This window comes from Rattus norvegicus, chromosome 2, assembly GCF_021556685.1.
Source record: "Rattus norvegicus strain SHRSP/BbbUtx chromosome 2, alternate assembly SHRSP_T2T, whole genome shotgun sequence".
NCBI classification, from domain to species: Eukaryota; Metazoa; Chordata; class Mammalia; order Rodentia; family Muridae; genus Rattus; species Rattus norvegicus.
This window is the reverse complement of record NC_141535.1, coordinates 166,695,076-166,710,239: the sequence shown is the minus strand read 5'-3', so window position 1 is coordinate 166,710,239 and position 15,164 is coordinate 166,695,076. Positions and strand designations below refer to the sequence as shown.

The following is a 15,164-nucleotide window of genomic DNA, read 5'->3' as shown; positions in this document are numbered from 1 at the left end:
AGCTGATTAACACGAAGGAAAGCAATGTGTGTGTGGCCATGATAGATATGAAAGTGGGTAGGGTTGGCCATCGGTTGAGTACCCTGGAACGAAGCGCCTACATCCATCATCATAGAGCCAACCTGTTTCTCCTAATCCTGTAGTACAGCACCATGTTCTCCAGATCCTCTCCTCCACATCCATCACTCTGGGTACTCAAACTCAGATCTTATCCACAAGATCTCACCAGCTGGTTAAAAACAACCTCAAAGGCAAGAGGTTCAGCACACTAAATCAACCCCGTGAGCCCCATTCTGGGGCCCAATTCTTCTCCCTTCTGTCCTTCTCATTCAGGGGACGTCAGCATTCAACACTCTAAGCTTTTGTCAGGCCTCAGTTTTTCTCTTGGTGTTTCTAGTTTGACTTCCCCCGACCATGTGGTGTTTATGTCACACATGGATTGCGACTACAACCAGCACAATGGTTGCCATCACACTAAGAAAGCATAAAGCTATTCAATCAAGCTCACGACTTTGTACATGAAGACTGATCAATTCTGTTACATTACATTCTATTACAATTCTATTACTTTTCCTACCACAAGTTCTACTAATGAAATACCTTGTTGGAGTAATTCCATGACTTGCCTGTCTGTGGTATGACTGGAGCTGCTGTGCACCTGGCATCCCCTTTCGGCCTCACCTGGTTCCAACACTTACATCGTATAAACATATAAATAATATGGTAAGATGTGTGACTAGTTGATGTGCTTAGAGATAGACACGCTGTGAGGAAAAAAATCTCACTTTGTATTTTAGAAAATGAAGAGCGTTCTGAGAACGTAATACCAACAAGGGACCCAGAATCTATCTTCATTAGCGTTTTCACAATCAGATGCAGTTGTGTGAAGGGGACTGCTAACCTCTGGAAGCAATAATAGATGAGAGGTTTCTATGGCTACTGCCTGGTACCCAAACATGAGTAATAGAAAGTTATCTGGGACATAGATGAAATATCCTAGGAGCTCCAGTTAGAACTATCTAAAGATTAACTGAGAAATAGAAGACATGTCTTTGTCCTCACAACCAGGGTTACTTACACTGACAAGCTGTTTTATTAGTAGAGTCTGAAGAGCCTTTCCTCACCGGAGGAAATGTAATATAACAGAACCTGTCTGTCTTCATGTTGAAAGATCATAAGCTGGATTGTATAGGTAACATAGTTAATAACATAGTGATAACAGCACTTGCATGAAGTCTGTGGCGATGGTTGTAGATTCATTCATTGTGTGACATAAACACTGACTACAGTGCAGGACAGTGGTCTCACTCTACTTGCACTGATGATCTCTCTGTTGCTATTAGGGTTTTCCCTTAATTTTTTCTTTCCCTTAGTCTCTACCTCTCTCCCCACATCACTCTTCTCTTACCTATTATTCCCACTGTTACCTTGGTTTGTTCTGTTCTATTGTTGTTGTTACTCAGTATTACTTCATTTTTTTATGACCTTGCTATCTATCCCAGGCTGACTTGTAGCTCACTGTGTACTCAAGGCTGGATTCAAATTCATAATCCTCTTGCCTCAACGTCTCTAGTGCTAGGTTTGCAAGTGTGAGTCAACACACCCTGTTTCACTAACTCTTAGCATGTCCCATTTCTTTTTCAGACCCAGTATGGTCTCCTTTTATACCTACTGGCCTAGGAAACTTCAGGACAGTGGTTAAACCATACATTTGACCTCCAACTTTTTGGCCATTAGACTATTTACAATTGTGCCTCATAATCAAGAATGGTTCATAATGTAATCTCCTATCAGTAAGATCATGATACCCTAGACACAATTCTTAGTTTAGATTAAAATTATAACCTAGTCAAAGAACAGTAGTTCTTGAGAACCCCTGAAGGTGTTTCCTTGCTCTGATGAGCATAGAGCCGAAAAGAGAAAAACCAGAGCTCATCTATAGCCATTTTAGCCAAGCACACAGGGATTCTAGGCTAAGAGAAAACAGGAAATCGAGAGATTAGGAGAGAAAGGTTAAAGATCCAGAATGGGGAGTCATAAGCAGAGTCCAGGTAGATCTGTGGACCTCGGTTGAGTTGGATTCCTGCCACCTGCCCTCCAGTTAATCCAACTAATGCAGAATTGGGAAGAGGATGACACAGTCAAGCAGCTGGCATGGGGGAATTGTGGAATGGGGAGGAAACTGTGGACCGGAGTTTCCATAACAGTACCTGCCATTAAGCCTGACCAGGGGGAGGAAAAAATTCAACTCTCTCAAGTTGTCTTCTTACCTCTACATATGTACAGTGGCATTACACTCCAAGCCCCTCCCATATACATACATTCATAAATGTAATGAAGTATAATTTTCTAAAAGATTCTTCAGGGACGAGTGATAATGATTACAACTCTGGTGTTAAGAGAGTTAGAATGTTTCAGATCCCAACCCACATTACCTCGGGTCATCTTTATCCATCTCAGTAGCCATTAATAGGCGCCTCTGTGTCTGTCTGACCTACTTCCTTTCAATAGTCAGGTAAAGCCTTTGGAACGTATTAACAGACATCTAACTCTCACCCCAGAAGCTGGGATTGTCACCAGGTGATCTCTAGCACCCATCACACAGTTCTCCACACTGTGCTGTGACCTGCCAGCCTAATGCTCCTAACGACGTGCTTAGGAAATGTCCTGATTTGTGCCTTTCTTCTGTTGTTGACTGCGGAAGTGCATGTCACTGTCTCCACCCTGGAACACGTGACTGGGAGCAACCTGTATCCAATCCCAGGGCATTGCCATGTGCATTTAGCTCAAAGTAGCTTCTCCTTCATTCTCTTCATCGTGAGAATAATGTTTAGCAGTGACAGGTGAAAAATTATAAGACGCCTTTGTCCCAGATTGGAAAGCCAGTAACTTAGTTATTGGTTATTATTATTAGCTATTAGTTTAAAAAAATCCCTTCATATCTGGGAAGATTTGGTGAAGAGAAATGAATATAATCAAAACACATAAAAATTCTTAAAGAACTAATAGGATGTTTTTTAAAAGATGTAATACAGAGGCATATTTCATTGCTGATAACAATATTTCAAAAGTATTTCAAAGGTATTTCAGAGTTTTGTAGAAATGTTCATTAGTATGTGATATTTTATCATAAACTTCCCATATACTTTGAAACCAAAGACTACAAAGCAAGAGGCTTGAATGGGTGTGTAATCATAAAGTAGAGGGGGTTTTGGTAGAGATTAGATCAAAGAAACTGTGGAAAGATTATTTGACATACTGTTTGGTGAACTTTTCAAGTAAAAAGAAAGAGCACCATAATCTTAATTAGAATGCAAATGAGACAGCCTCTGATTAAACAGTCGCCTCTGGGTTTTGTGCCTCTGGCATTATTTGTCACCTTCCCCCCCTACACAGAACCGTGGAACTGGGTAACCAGCCAGAGTCTTATCAGCTTGAGTCTCTGACTGAGCATAATGTGAGAAGTAAGCTGGAAGCGGGGGGCCAGCCGTCAGCGTGTCCCTGCCTAGCATATGCTAACTGACTGGAAAGACAGGGGCCAGATTTGGTGCGTTATCCCTTATATGACATCATTTATAAGATGTGTTATAAAATAATGCACATAAAATGCGTATACAGGGAGTATTGGCATCAAGGCTGGTCACAGCCAGGAAGAGCACCCCGGAAGCAGGCCCTGAGACTAGTGAGCTTGTTAAGCATGGCAAGGTATCTATTGACATTGTTTCCGATGACAACTTGGCAAGCAGACAACGCTGATCGATTTATAATCCTAGGACTAGAGATCACGCAAATTTAATGATGAATGCTAGTTTCCTTGCTCACATACATTTACAAAACCAAAGAAGCTTGTTAACAGTTAGCCAATTTAGTAAAGGGAGTGGAGAGGGAGATGGCTCAGTGGGTAAAGCATGGCACTTGTGTCGGATCCCTGGCACCCACATAAAAGTAGAAAGAGAAAACAAATTGAACAAAATTGTTCTTTGCCTCCACATCTACATCATGGCATGCCCCTGTACCTCCTTACACAGACAGCAATAACGAATAATTTTTTTAAGAATAGCAAACTTGAAGTCTACAAACTCAGAAGTCCATGATTTAAAGCAACTCTTTTACACTGCTTCTGAACCACAGCCAGTAAAAGATAAAACGGAAAACTTATTTATTAACAAAGGTCAACTAAAAGGCGTCTTTTGATAAGAACTAGAGCAAGCTGGGTCATTATATTATTTGCTAAAAGTCCCTGAAGCACTCCCTAAATTTAAGAGGATCAGACCACCTGTTAGCACATCCCTGAACCTCCTCCTAATTAAACCACTGACTCTGTACAGAAGATAAAAGAACTGACTATCTAGACAATGGAGTACTACTCAGCTATCAAAAACAATGACTTCATGCAATTCATAGGCAAATTCACTGAACTAGAAAATATCATCCTGAGTGAGGTAGCCCAATCACAGAAAAACACACATGGTATGCACTCACTGATAAGTGGATATTAGACCAAAAGCTTGAATTACCCAAGATACAATCCACAGAACACATGAAGTTCAAGAAGAAGGATGACCAAACTTCAGGTGCTTCACTCCTTTTTAAAAGGGGGAACAAAAATATTCATAGGAGGGAATATGGAGGCAAAGTTTGGAGCAGAGACTGAAAGACTGGCCATTCAGAGCCTGTCCCACATGTGGCATATATATATATATATATATATATATATATATATATATATATATATATATATATATATATGTATATATATATATATATATATATATATATATATATATACCAAAACTAGATAAGATTGATGAAGCTAAGAAGTGCATGCTGACAGGAACTGGATATAGATGTCTCCTGAGAGATATAGCCAGAACATGTCAAATACAGAGGTAAATGCTGGCAGCAAACCACTGAACTGAAAGCAGGAACTAGAGAAAGGATTGAAAGAGCTGAAGGGGCTTGTGTCCCCATAAGAATAACAATGCCAACCGACCAGAGCTCCCAGGGACTAAACCACTACCCAAAGATTATACATGAACTGACCTATTACTCCAACTGCATATGTAGCAGAGGATGGCCTTGTTGGGCACCAGTGGAAGAAGAGACCCTTGGTCCTGCCAAGGCTGGACTACCAGTGTAGGGGAATGTTGGGAGGGTGGGAAGGGGGGGTGGATGGGGAGGGGAACACCCTTATAGAAGAGGGGGAGGGTGATGGTATAGGGGACTAATGTCCAGGAAACCAGGAAAGGGAATAACATTTGAAATGTAAATAAAAATAATATCCAAAAAAAAAAAAGAGCTGACTGTCTAACCACAACCTAATGGAGGCTAGGTACCCCCCCCCAGTGAGTTCATTAAATGAGGAGACAGAAAGGAAGGAAACAGCACAGTAAACCAGAGAGCTGTGTCCACAGGACCAAACTGAGGAAGTACTGAGTAGCTATTGACATGGGAAATTAACTAGAATGAAAAAGTAAAAGTCAGTGTGGGTTACTACAAAAATTATCAGTCTAGCTAACAAACTATGAGACTGGTAGATTTGCTTACAAAATGCCCTGAATCCAATAGTCTCCAAAGAGGGCCCATCTTTCCATGTCCACTTCAGACATAGATTTTCAGGAGAGTCAAAAGAAAGGCCTTCCAAAGAGCTGATAAGTGATCTTGAACTCCTGATTCTTCCACCCAGGCTCCCAAATGTTGGACTTACAAGCATGTGTGACCACACCCTGCTCTGTCCTTATTTTTAAAGACTTCCATCACCACTTGAGCCTGGAGTAGAGCAGATGTTTCTGTAATGCGGCTCATAGTTGTGGTGTGAAGTTTTTACTCATCTGAAGGGCAACGAGAGAAATACACTGTGACCGTCTTAATGAAATGAAATGGATTCAATTTAAAGAGCTGTTTAGTGTCTAAAGGGTGACTCTCCTGACTTTGCAATATTAAAACCCCATTATATTTATAAAATGGTCGTGAAAATAAACAGTAGCTTTCATTGTTGTTACTCAAGTTTTTTTATGTAATGACATTTAACTTTGTCAACTTATCCATAAGTCCAATGCTTCTTCTAAACTCAAGCCAATCTCATGGAAAATTTTTCTATCAAATAAGTTATGTTTACCGAATCTGAACTGGCCATCTTTTGTAGCCAGGCAATGCTCCCAATGGTGGGACTGGGTTGCATTAGGCTGAGTTGTTGGCCAAGGGGTCCTGGGAGGTCACCAAACAATCCAGGCTAATGCAAGGACAGAGGGTTGATCTCTGAAAACTGACAGTGACATCCCATTGATTGTTGAGGGGTCCAGTTGGTGCCTGCATGGAGCCTTCACCCCTACACGCTAGACTTTTTGGTGCAGGGAGGTACTCTGCAGACTACGGGAAAAGAAACCTGGACATTAACACAGGTACAAAGCCCTCCACCTACAATCTGTCCTCCCTAAAAGATGTGCTGGGGCAATGGTAGAACAGAACTTGTGGGCGTGGGCAACCAATATTTAACTTGAGGGCCACTCCACAAGGGGGAGCCCATGTTCCACACTGCCTGGATTGTCAGGAAGAGAAGACTGGACAGCAGAAACCTAAAGTAGAGTTAAACAGAACAATCAAAAAATAAAATAAAATAAAATAAACGAAATGAAATGATCCCTAATGATAATCCGCTCACAGATTGGTGCCTTAACCAGTCATCAACAGAGAGGTTTCCTTTGGTAGCATATGGGAGTGGGTGCAAAGACCCACAGCCAGACATTCTGCACAGAAAGTGTCTAAATGGGAGATCTCCTTCAAGTCCCTTCCTCAAAAGGAGGGGAAGAAATATTATAGAAATCGGAGAGGAAGGAGGGCACCAAGAGAACATGGTCCACTGAATCAGTTAAGCAGGACTCCTATGTGTGCAGAGACTGAAGCAGCAAGATGGAGCCTGCGTGGGTCTCTACCAGGTTCTCTGAGAACATGTTATGACTGAGAGCTTGGCTTTGTGAAACTCCTGACCATGAGAACAGATGTGGATCTCTGACTCTTTTGCCTGCTCTTGGGACTCATTTCCTCCTATCGGGTTGCCTCGTCCCACCTTGATATGATGGCTTTTGTCTTGACTTACTGCATCTTGTTTGGTTGCATTGTCCTGTTTGGATATTGTCTCTTAGAGGCCTGCTCTTTTCTGAAGAGGAAACAGAGGAAAAATGGATCTGTGGGAGAGGGAAGGAGAAGAGTATCTAGAAAGAGTGGAGGGAGGTGAAACTATGGTAAGGATGTATTGTATGAGAGAGGAATCTATTTTCAATGAAAATAAATAAATAAAGTTACATATTTCTAATACAATAGAACAGATCAAATACTATCTTTGAAAGAATATCAGAGCAAAACTCAGAGGGACAAAATCAAACCTCAAAGCCCATGTCTGGCATCTGTGGGATCATGATGGAGTCATTTGGACTGCAAATAGGGTTCTGTAGCCCATTCTCCTACCTTTGTTGCCCGCAACATACATGCTTGTTCTCTATGTATCATCTATCTATCTATCTATCTATCTATCTATCTATCTATCTATCTATCTACCTACCTATCTATCTATCTATCTATCTATCTACCTATCTATCTATTTCAGTCCAGTTCCTCCTGATACATTCAGCTTTCCTCAATGGGCTTCTTACAGGCATCTTCAATGTATGGGGTCTCTGTTTCACCTTTACAGCTTCACATGTAGCTGTCTCAGGAGCTCTTATAGGGAAATCATACCTTACTTCATATTGCCTGACCTTGTTGACCTTTTGGAACCTCAATGCAAGTCTCTATAACCCTCCAACTCTTACAGTTTTCATGCCTACAAAAGCAGTACCATATGGACTATGTCAGTTTCTGCTGATAGCTGGACAAGTGTCCTAGCCCCCTTAGACCACAACTGCAATGGTCTCTGTGTGCTTTCAAAGCTGACCTGTGAAAAGACTTTTCTAGGAAGTCCTGCTAAGAAGGATGTCCTTAGGGGAGAATCTCTTTGTTCAATCACTCTTTTTTTTTTTAATGAAAACTGCAGATATGTTTCCTCCCTTCAGTTCTTCATTGACTGGGTCAAAGTATGAGTTTTTCTTAACTGCACTAATCGCTTTAATAAGACAGACTCTGTCAGCACAGGTCCTGCCTACAAGTTTAAATCCTTCCCTTACCAAAAACTTCTTTCATATCTTCTGTTCCATTTTCTTTAATCTCTTTTACTGAAATCTGAGTAAATGCAGTGGAAACCATGCCACTAGATGAATTATTTATTGTCTTGGAATTTCCACTAAGCAAGTTTAGTCCATTGCTTTTAAGTTTACTGTCACTGGAGTTTTGGGGGGATATTCACGGAATGCAGTCAAGATGTAGGATGAGTGACATCTAGTCATGTTCCTGATAGAGTCTTTGTTTTTCTCTCCAATTTTGTAAGACCAGTCTTTACTGTTCACATTTTTATCAGCATCCTGGTCTTCTGAGTTTCCTCCTTAATGGCCCATTAATCTCTGCTTACAGCACTTTAGGACTTCTCTAGCAGTCAGGTCTAAAGTCTTCCACATTCCTCCCACAAATTAGATCCAAAGACTTATAAATCACACAGTGAAGTAGGTAGTCAGAGCAAAGACTCTATATCTGGTACCAATTTTGTGTATTTATTGCTTTGATTTTCAGTATAATATTTTCACTTTTTCTTTGAGAATTCCAGATATGTTTGTAATGTGTTTTGAGCTGTCATGTTCACTTCCCCCCTCCTCCTCTTTGTATATTAATTATTTTTAATTCTTACAGTGTCCAAACACCTCACAAGAAGGAAGGCAAGGGAGAATATTGATTTGGGCTCATACTTTTAGGTACAGTCTCTCACAACAGAAAAAATATGATGGGAGGAGACCCCCTCAAGCCTACAGCAATGGACACTTGCTCACATCCCTTACATCTGGGCATTTTAGAAATCAGAGATAAGATAGTAAGTAGGAAAGGCTATATCCTCAAGGTCTGATTATCCCATGAAGAACTTCTTTCAACTATGTCCCATTTTGTTAGGATTTCACAACCTCCCAAAAGAAATGCTACCACTTAAGGACCAAGTATTTAAACATATGAGCCTATAAGAAACATGTAGCCAGAATAACATTAATATTTTGAGTATGTTGATCTTAATAAAATTTATCATTAAAACTAAAGTCATTTGATTTTTATTTTACTTCTTTGATATAAGTACTAGAATCCCTTAAAATTGTGTATATATAGCTCACGTTTACTTCTATTAGGCATCCCTGTTCTAAAGTCAAACTATTCTTATGATTAAATACAATTAAGATAATTCTCTAAGTCCATTATAGTGGTGTGTGTCTGCAATACCAGCACTCTGGAGTCTGTAAGGCAGTAGGATTGTGAGTTTGAGGCTAATCTGAGTACATAGTAAGGTGACTCAAAGAAAAAATACTGATCGTTCTAATGTCTTTTGTTTGCACACTGCACAGTCACATCAAACTACAACAACTTAGTATTATATAACAGTTTTTTTCTAAGATCAAAAATCTCCCATCTTGGATGGAGGCTCCTAATCAATATACCAAATTGCTGCTTACAGTCATATCCAAGACCATACTGTTGGTCTCGAGTCAGATGAGCATAATTTAAGTAGAATGAGTCTATCGTAGGAAGATGAGGAAACCAATTAAGACAAAGCTAATAATTCTAAAGTCTTCACAGAATTTGTACTTAAATACCAATTACTTTCATTTACTTTAAAATAATTGGTAGATAAATAACAGATACATACATGTCTCTATACTCATCCATATACACGCAGAGGGAGATTCAGTTATGCTTTTTAGCCCTGCCCTTGTCCTCTTCATACTATTAATTTTGCAGGATACTAAACTCTACTATCATGCTATGTCCCTCAATGGGACATTTGGTAATACATGAATTAGGACTTGGTTTTCCACTTACTGATAATTTTCTGAAATAATAATGTTTCTGGTCACTTTCTATCAAAGACAAATTTACTTGAATTCTTCATAAAACATCTTTAGAAATCTCTGTACCTATTAACTACTCCATCCAATTCCATGTTCAGCAATGTTGTCAATATCGTTCTCCAAATGTCATCTCCTTTTGGAATAGTTCGATTGATGCTCAATTAAGACAGCTAAAATTGTCTTTTGTGGAACTTACTAATGAAGAATACTTCAAGAGTCTCAACTGATTGGCAGCTGTCATGATAGAAATGGAACCATGGGCTGAACAATTTGACAGATTGTTTCCTTTGCCCTTGGGTTGTACTTAATGTTCTTCATTTGTGGTTAGTGGATTATGGACTCTCTATCCCATGAAACTCTGAGTGAGATTTCATGAGCTTCTGACCTTGGGAAAACTGGGGTCTACAATCAAAAAGAATTAACAAAATGGCTGTCTTTCCTGTTGCACATGGTAGTAATGGACAGGTGCAGAAAAGTATGGTGACTTTTAGGTGGGGAGGGATGAACAGGTCTTGGAGTGTCACAGGTCTAACTGATAGAAGTGTGACTGGACAAAATGCTTTTCTGCTTGACTCCCTGGGTTGTTACAAGGAGTAATTTTCAAGCAGGGGGCTTTGCTATTACTCAGAGTGCTTCCATAGGCTTCATAAGGAAGCTCTGAGACAAGAAAGGACATAGTTCTATTAACCTACATCGGCACTAAATCTGAATGGAAAACCAGGACAGTGCAGAGACTCTGGCACCATTAGACTATCATACCACTCAAGCATGTTTGTAATCAGCCAGCATGAGCATGAAGAAGAGGAAGAATCTACTCCATCTCTTTTCGTTTTGTTTTGTTTTTCAGTGTGTGTTTGTGTGTGTGTGTCTCTGTGTGTGTGTGTCTGTGTGTCTGTGCGCACGCACAAGCTTCTTCAAATTGTAAGACAAGAAAATTCACTTTAATGCAAAGTCTATGTAAAAATAGTTTGATGTCAATAATCAGACATTAAAAAACAAGTCTAGCCAGGCAGTGGTACCACACACCTTTAATCACAGAACGTGAGAGGCAGAGGCAGCAGATTTCCAGGTTCAAGGACAGCCTACTCTACAGAGTGAGTTCCAAGACACTCGGAGCTACACTGAGAAACCCTGCCTCAAAAACACAAAAACATAATATCTAAACATTATTCAAGAGATTATATAACTAAAATACAGCAATTCTCAACCAGAAGCAATTTTGTACCCAAGGAATTTTTTACCAATGTCTGAAGAGAATAGACTCTTAAAGAATTTGTCTCCCTGACTTTAATATGTGAAACCTATCTCTAAATAGTAGCCCAAAAGTCATTTTAATTGCCTTTTCTCTCCTGTAGAAGTAATTTATTTCATAGAAAAAAATTATGACCATGAGTTTTGACTGAGTTTATCAAGTATCAATTCCCTTCTGTGTAACAGACCTCAAACCAATCAGAGAGTAAATGATTATCCTAAAAAACAGTCTTGCCACCACTGCACCAATGGGCACATCTTGTCTGTCAGGTCAGTATTACCACAGACAGGGTATTAGATAAGACTATGTATGCTTTTTCTCCCCAGTAGCCTGCACAGCTGTTGCTGTTATAAGAAATGTGAAATGTTTTCTGCTCAGCTCAAGATCTGTGTCTCTGTGCCTTATAATCAAAGTGTGGGTGTCTCAAGCAAAAGAGTCTTACCATCCAGTTACAAGAGCAATGGCAATAGCATTTTTTGAGTGCCTCTGGGCCTTCCTGACCAATAACTTATAGGGAGGAAACATGTGTCTCAAGTAACACAGGTTTTCTTTTAAAATTCATGTCCTCTGAGGAAAGCATTTTTATGCATTTGTGTTTCCTCAATTCAAACTCCAGAATAGATAGGTCTTGGAACCTCTGTAGACCAGGCTGACCTCAAACTCAAAGATTCACCTGCCTTTTCCTGCTAAGTGCTGGACTTGAAGGCTACTGCTACTGCTGCCTGGATTTTGGTGTGTGTGTGTGTGTGTGTGTGTGTGTGTGTGTGTGTGTGTGTGTGTGTGTGTAGAAGATAGTAAGAAAAGGGACTCAAGAGAGGAAAGAGGGAGGGACAGAAGAATAAAGAATAAAGGAAGGGAGGAAATGAGGGAGGGACAGAGAGAGAAAGAGAGAGAGAGAAAGAGAGAGAGAGAGAGAGAGAGAGAGAGAGAGAGAGAGAGAGAGAGAGAGTGCTAGCTGCTAAGACTGCAGTTTTAATTAGTTTTCAAACTAGTATCGTGGGCTCCATAAGGGTTCTTCATATACTCTTATACTCTTAATTTGGTTAACACAGCTCTTATCCCTCCATTCCCTTACCCACAGCCCTCATCCCTGCCTAATCTTCGGCTGGTGGTATATAACCCCCCTCCAGTTCCTACATATAGCACGTGTTCTAAAATCCACTCTTATCTTTTGTATTGGGGTTCAAGATCATAGGTTCCCAAGTAGCTTCATGCACACTTCACCTTAGCTGGAATTTCCTCTACCCCCTCCTTTCTCCATCCCTTTTCAAAGCCTTGAGTGATTATGATAATCATTAGTTCTAGAAAATAAGAACTGTATACTCTGGCTATGACAGAACGCTGTTCAGAGAAACATGCTTTGTACTTACATATTTTTCCTCTTCCCATGCAGGACAGAGTAAAGCTTGTCACATGAATGGCTGCCATTTGGTAGTTACCTGCTGTGCTCTAGGGCCTGTGCCACACATCCATGTGCCTGTGTGGAGCTGCAGAGCCGTGTTGCTGGGCAGGAATCTGATTCCTGAAAACCAGGTCCAGATAACAGCTGTCAGCCCCAAAGTGTCAGAATCCCTAGCACTCGGACCCAGGAAGACATTAGAGTTCAGTCACAGCATTTCCAGGTCTCTACTAAAGTAAAATCCAGGGGTACAAAAGGATTTTGACATGTGTAAATTTTATGTTTTTGTTTGAGCCATATCTATTGCTCAAATTTCCATACAGATTTAAAATGCCACTGCAGTCACACCTTAATTCCTCCTTTATAGTGTGCCACAAAAGCATTCACAGAGGGGAGGGAAATGTTATTTTGCTTGGGATTTACCTCAGTTCAAGTTGTTTCTAACAGCATGGTTTTGATCAAGTCAGTGTCTATGTATGTATGTGGAGACTTTGCAGAGCATAGAAACAAAATGTTTAGCGTAAACAGAGTCTATGTGTTCTCAGAAACTTTCCTTGCCACTAATATCTCTCTCTCCCCAACCCCTCGTGTGTGTGTGTGTGTGTGTGTGTGTGTGTGTGTGTGTGTGTGTGTGTGTAAAAAGATAGTAAGACTTTCAGAAAAGGGACTCAAGAGAGGAAAGAGGGAGGGGCAAAGGGATAAAGGAAGGGAGGGAAATGAGGGAGGGACAGAGAGAGAGAGAGAGAGAGAGAGAGAGAGAGAGAGAGAGAGAGAGAGAGAGATCTGCCTTATAGCTGCTAAGACTGCAGACAGAAATAGCACAACCACTGTGAGCTGTGCGCGACTCATTTTATCCAAGACCACGTTTTATCTTTCATTAATTAGATGCTCAGAAAGAAGGAAATGACATCTGGTCCATTCTTCTTCTGCGTCTTCATTATTGGACGATATTGTGAGTATGCTCCGCGTCTAATTTTATGTGCCTTAGTGCTTTGTGAAACAGTCACAAGTACAAATGTTCATTCCGTACGTTCATGCTTTTAAACTAAAATGCATGCTCTGATAAAAATTGCAAGCTCACTTTAGAATCATTCTTCTTAGTAAATTTCTGATGTTTGTACTGGAATATCTTTGTCAGACTCAAAAGTTAAGCAAAACTAACATATTTTACAAATCTATGCTTTATTACAGCCAACTTTTATCACTGATAAGCAGTATTTTAGTATTTAAAGAGAATCTGTAAGTTCTGTGCCCCTTCCCTGAGAGGTCCTAATGTTTTTTTGTTTCTGTGAGGTTGTAGCACATTGCTGCCTCGGGTGGGCATCCACAGAGAGATGTAGCCACGTAACTCTCTTGCCAGGTTTTTGCACTGTTCCTTGAAAGAAAAGCAAGGGAAAGCTTCAAGAAATGAAAACCACAGGGACCCAAGCAAATAAAAAGTCATTTTACTTTTACAATAATGACGAATTTCCTTTGAATATTAAGTCATGGGTTTTCTTTTTTTTTTTTAATCTGTTTAAAATTCTAGAAAGGGGGTTGTCATACATTATACCTCATTAAATCATTTCTCTGAGTTAAGAAAACATCTATGCTTTTTGGAACAATGAAATAATCCAACCCCAGGTCAGAATGAAAGTTTCCGAGTCTCTTTAATACATTAGGATTGTGGGAGGGTTGTGAGGATCCTCAAATTTAAAGCACATGCATGTTTATATATATTTTTTTGTCTTTGAAATTCTACAAACATGGTGTTTATACGAAGATATCCTACTGAATTTCTCGGGGTCACAGTCCATCTTAAATCTCTTAATTCTGATTGCATATACTACACTTTGATGATATTTTTCTCCTTTTTTTCCTCTGACCACAGTGCAACTAAATAGTTAAAGATTGAGACAATCTAAAAACTAGAGAAATGAGTAGGAATCCCTGAGACTATTCTCCTCCTAATTTGCTATATGTCAATCCTAACTGTGACATTCATACTTTTATCTAAGGTAACAAAACCTCAAACCAAAAATCATAATAAAAGCCTGGATCTTTCTACTTATAACCCAGTACTTAAGGTATCAGAGCTACACACACACACACACACACACACACACACACACACACACACACGAACTATCCCTGGGCTTTTGACATTTGTAGCAAAAGCCCACTGGAATTAATGATCAATTTTAACATTTCCTATCCAATCTCAAGGAGGTGCATAGACATAGACTGACAGATCCAGGGGAATTCTTTTATAACAGGTGATTTAGTAGGAAGAACTTAAGATGTATAAAATGTGTTCGGAGCAGGTTAACAAGGAATTTTGACTGATGTGATACTAAAGAAGTTCCAGGCTATAAAAATTCTCCATGTTAAATTCTTTCCTTAAATTTTTTTTGAGAAAGGGTTTCTTTGTGTAGCCTTGGCTGTCCTAGAACTCACTCTATTGACCAGGCCTTGAACTCACGGAGATTTACCTGCCTCTGTCTCCCGAGTGCTGGAATTAAAGGCGTGCACCACCACCACCCTGGAATAAGTTATTTTC

The 15,164-nt window shown here is 39.9% G+C and overlaps 1 protein-coding gene and 1 long non-coding RNA gene across 11 annotated transcripts in view; one reads left to right on the top strand and one right to left on the bottom strand.

The window, feature by feature from the left end:
• The window catches only part of LOC108350043 (uncharacterized), a 39,717-nt gene extending 26,250 nt beyond the window's left edge, over positions 1–13,467 (bottom strand). For 3 of the 5 annotated variants that reach the window (XR_015675901.1, XR_015675903.1, XR_015675904.1), the window contains exons 1-2: positions 13,049–13,344; positions 12,597–12,748 (exon numbers count right to left, since the gene is read on the bottom strand). This is a non-coding gene — a long non-coding RNA (uncharacterized LOC108350043). Of the gene's footprint in view, positions 1–12,596; positions 12,856–13,048 lie in introns of all 5 variants that reach the window. The other 2 variants (XR_015675900.1, XR_015675902.1) reach the window with 2 other exon arrangements.
• The window catches only part of Rxfp1 (relaxin family peptide receptor 1), a 121,008-nt gene continuing 119,126 nt past the window's right edge, over positions 13,283–15,164 (top strand). For 3 of the 6 annotated variants that reach the window (XM_087619517.1, XM_087619525.1, XM_087619522.1), the window contains exon 1: positions 13,322–13,577. In XM_087619517.1, the coding sequence (XP_087475643.1) occupies positions 13,511–13,577 (67 nt within the window). In that variant the 5' untranslated portion in view covers positions 13,322–13,510. 6 annotated transcript variants of the gene reach the window in all.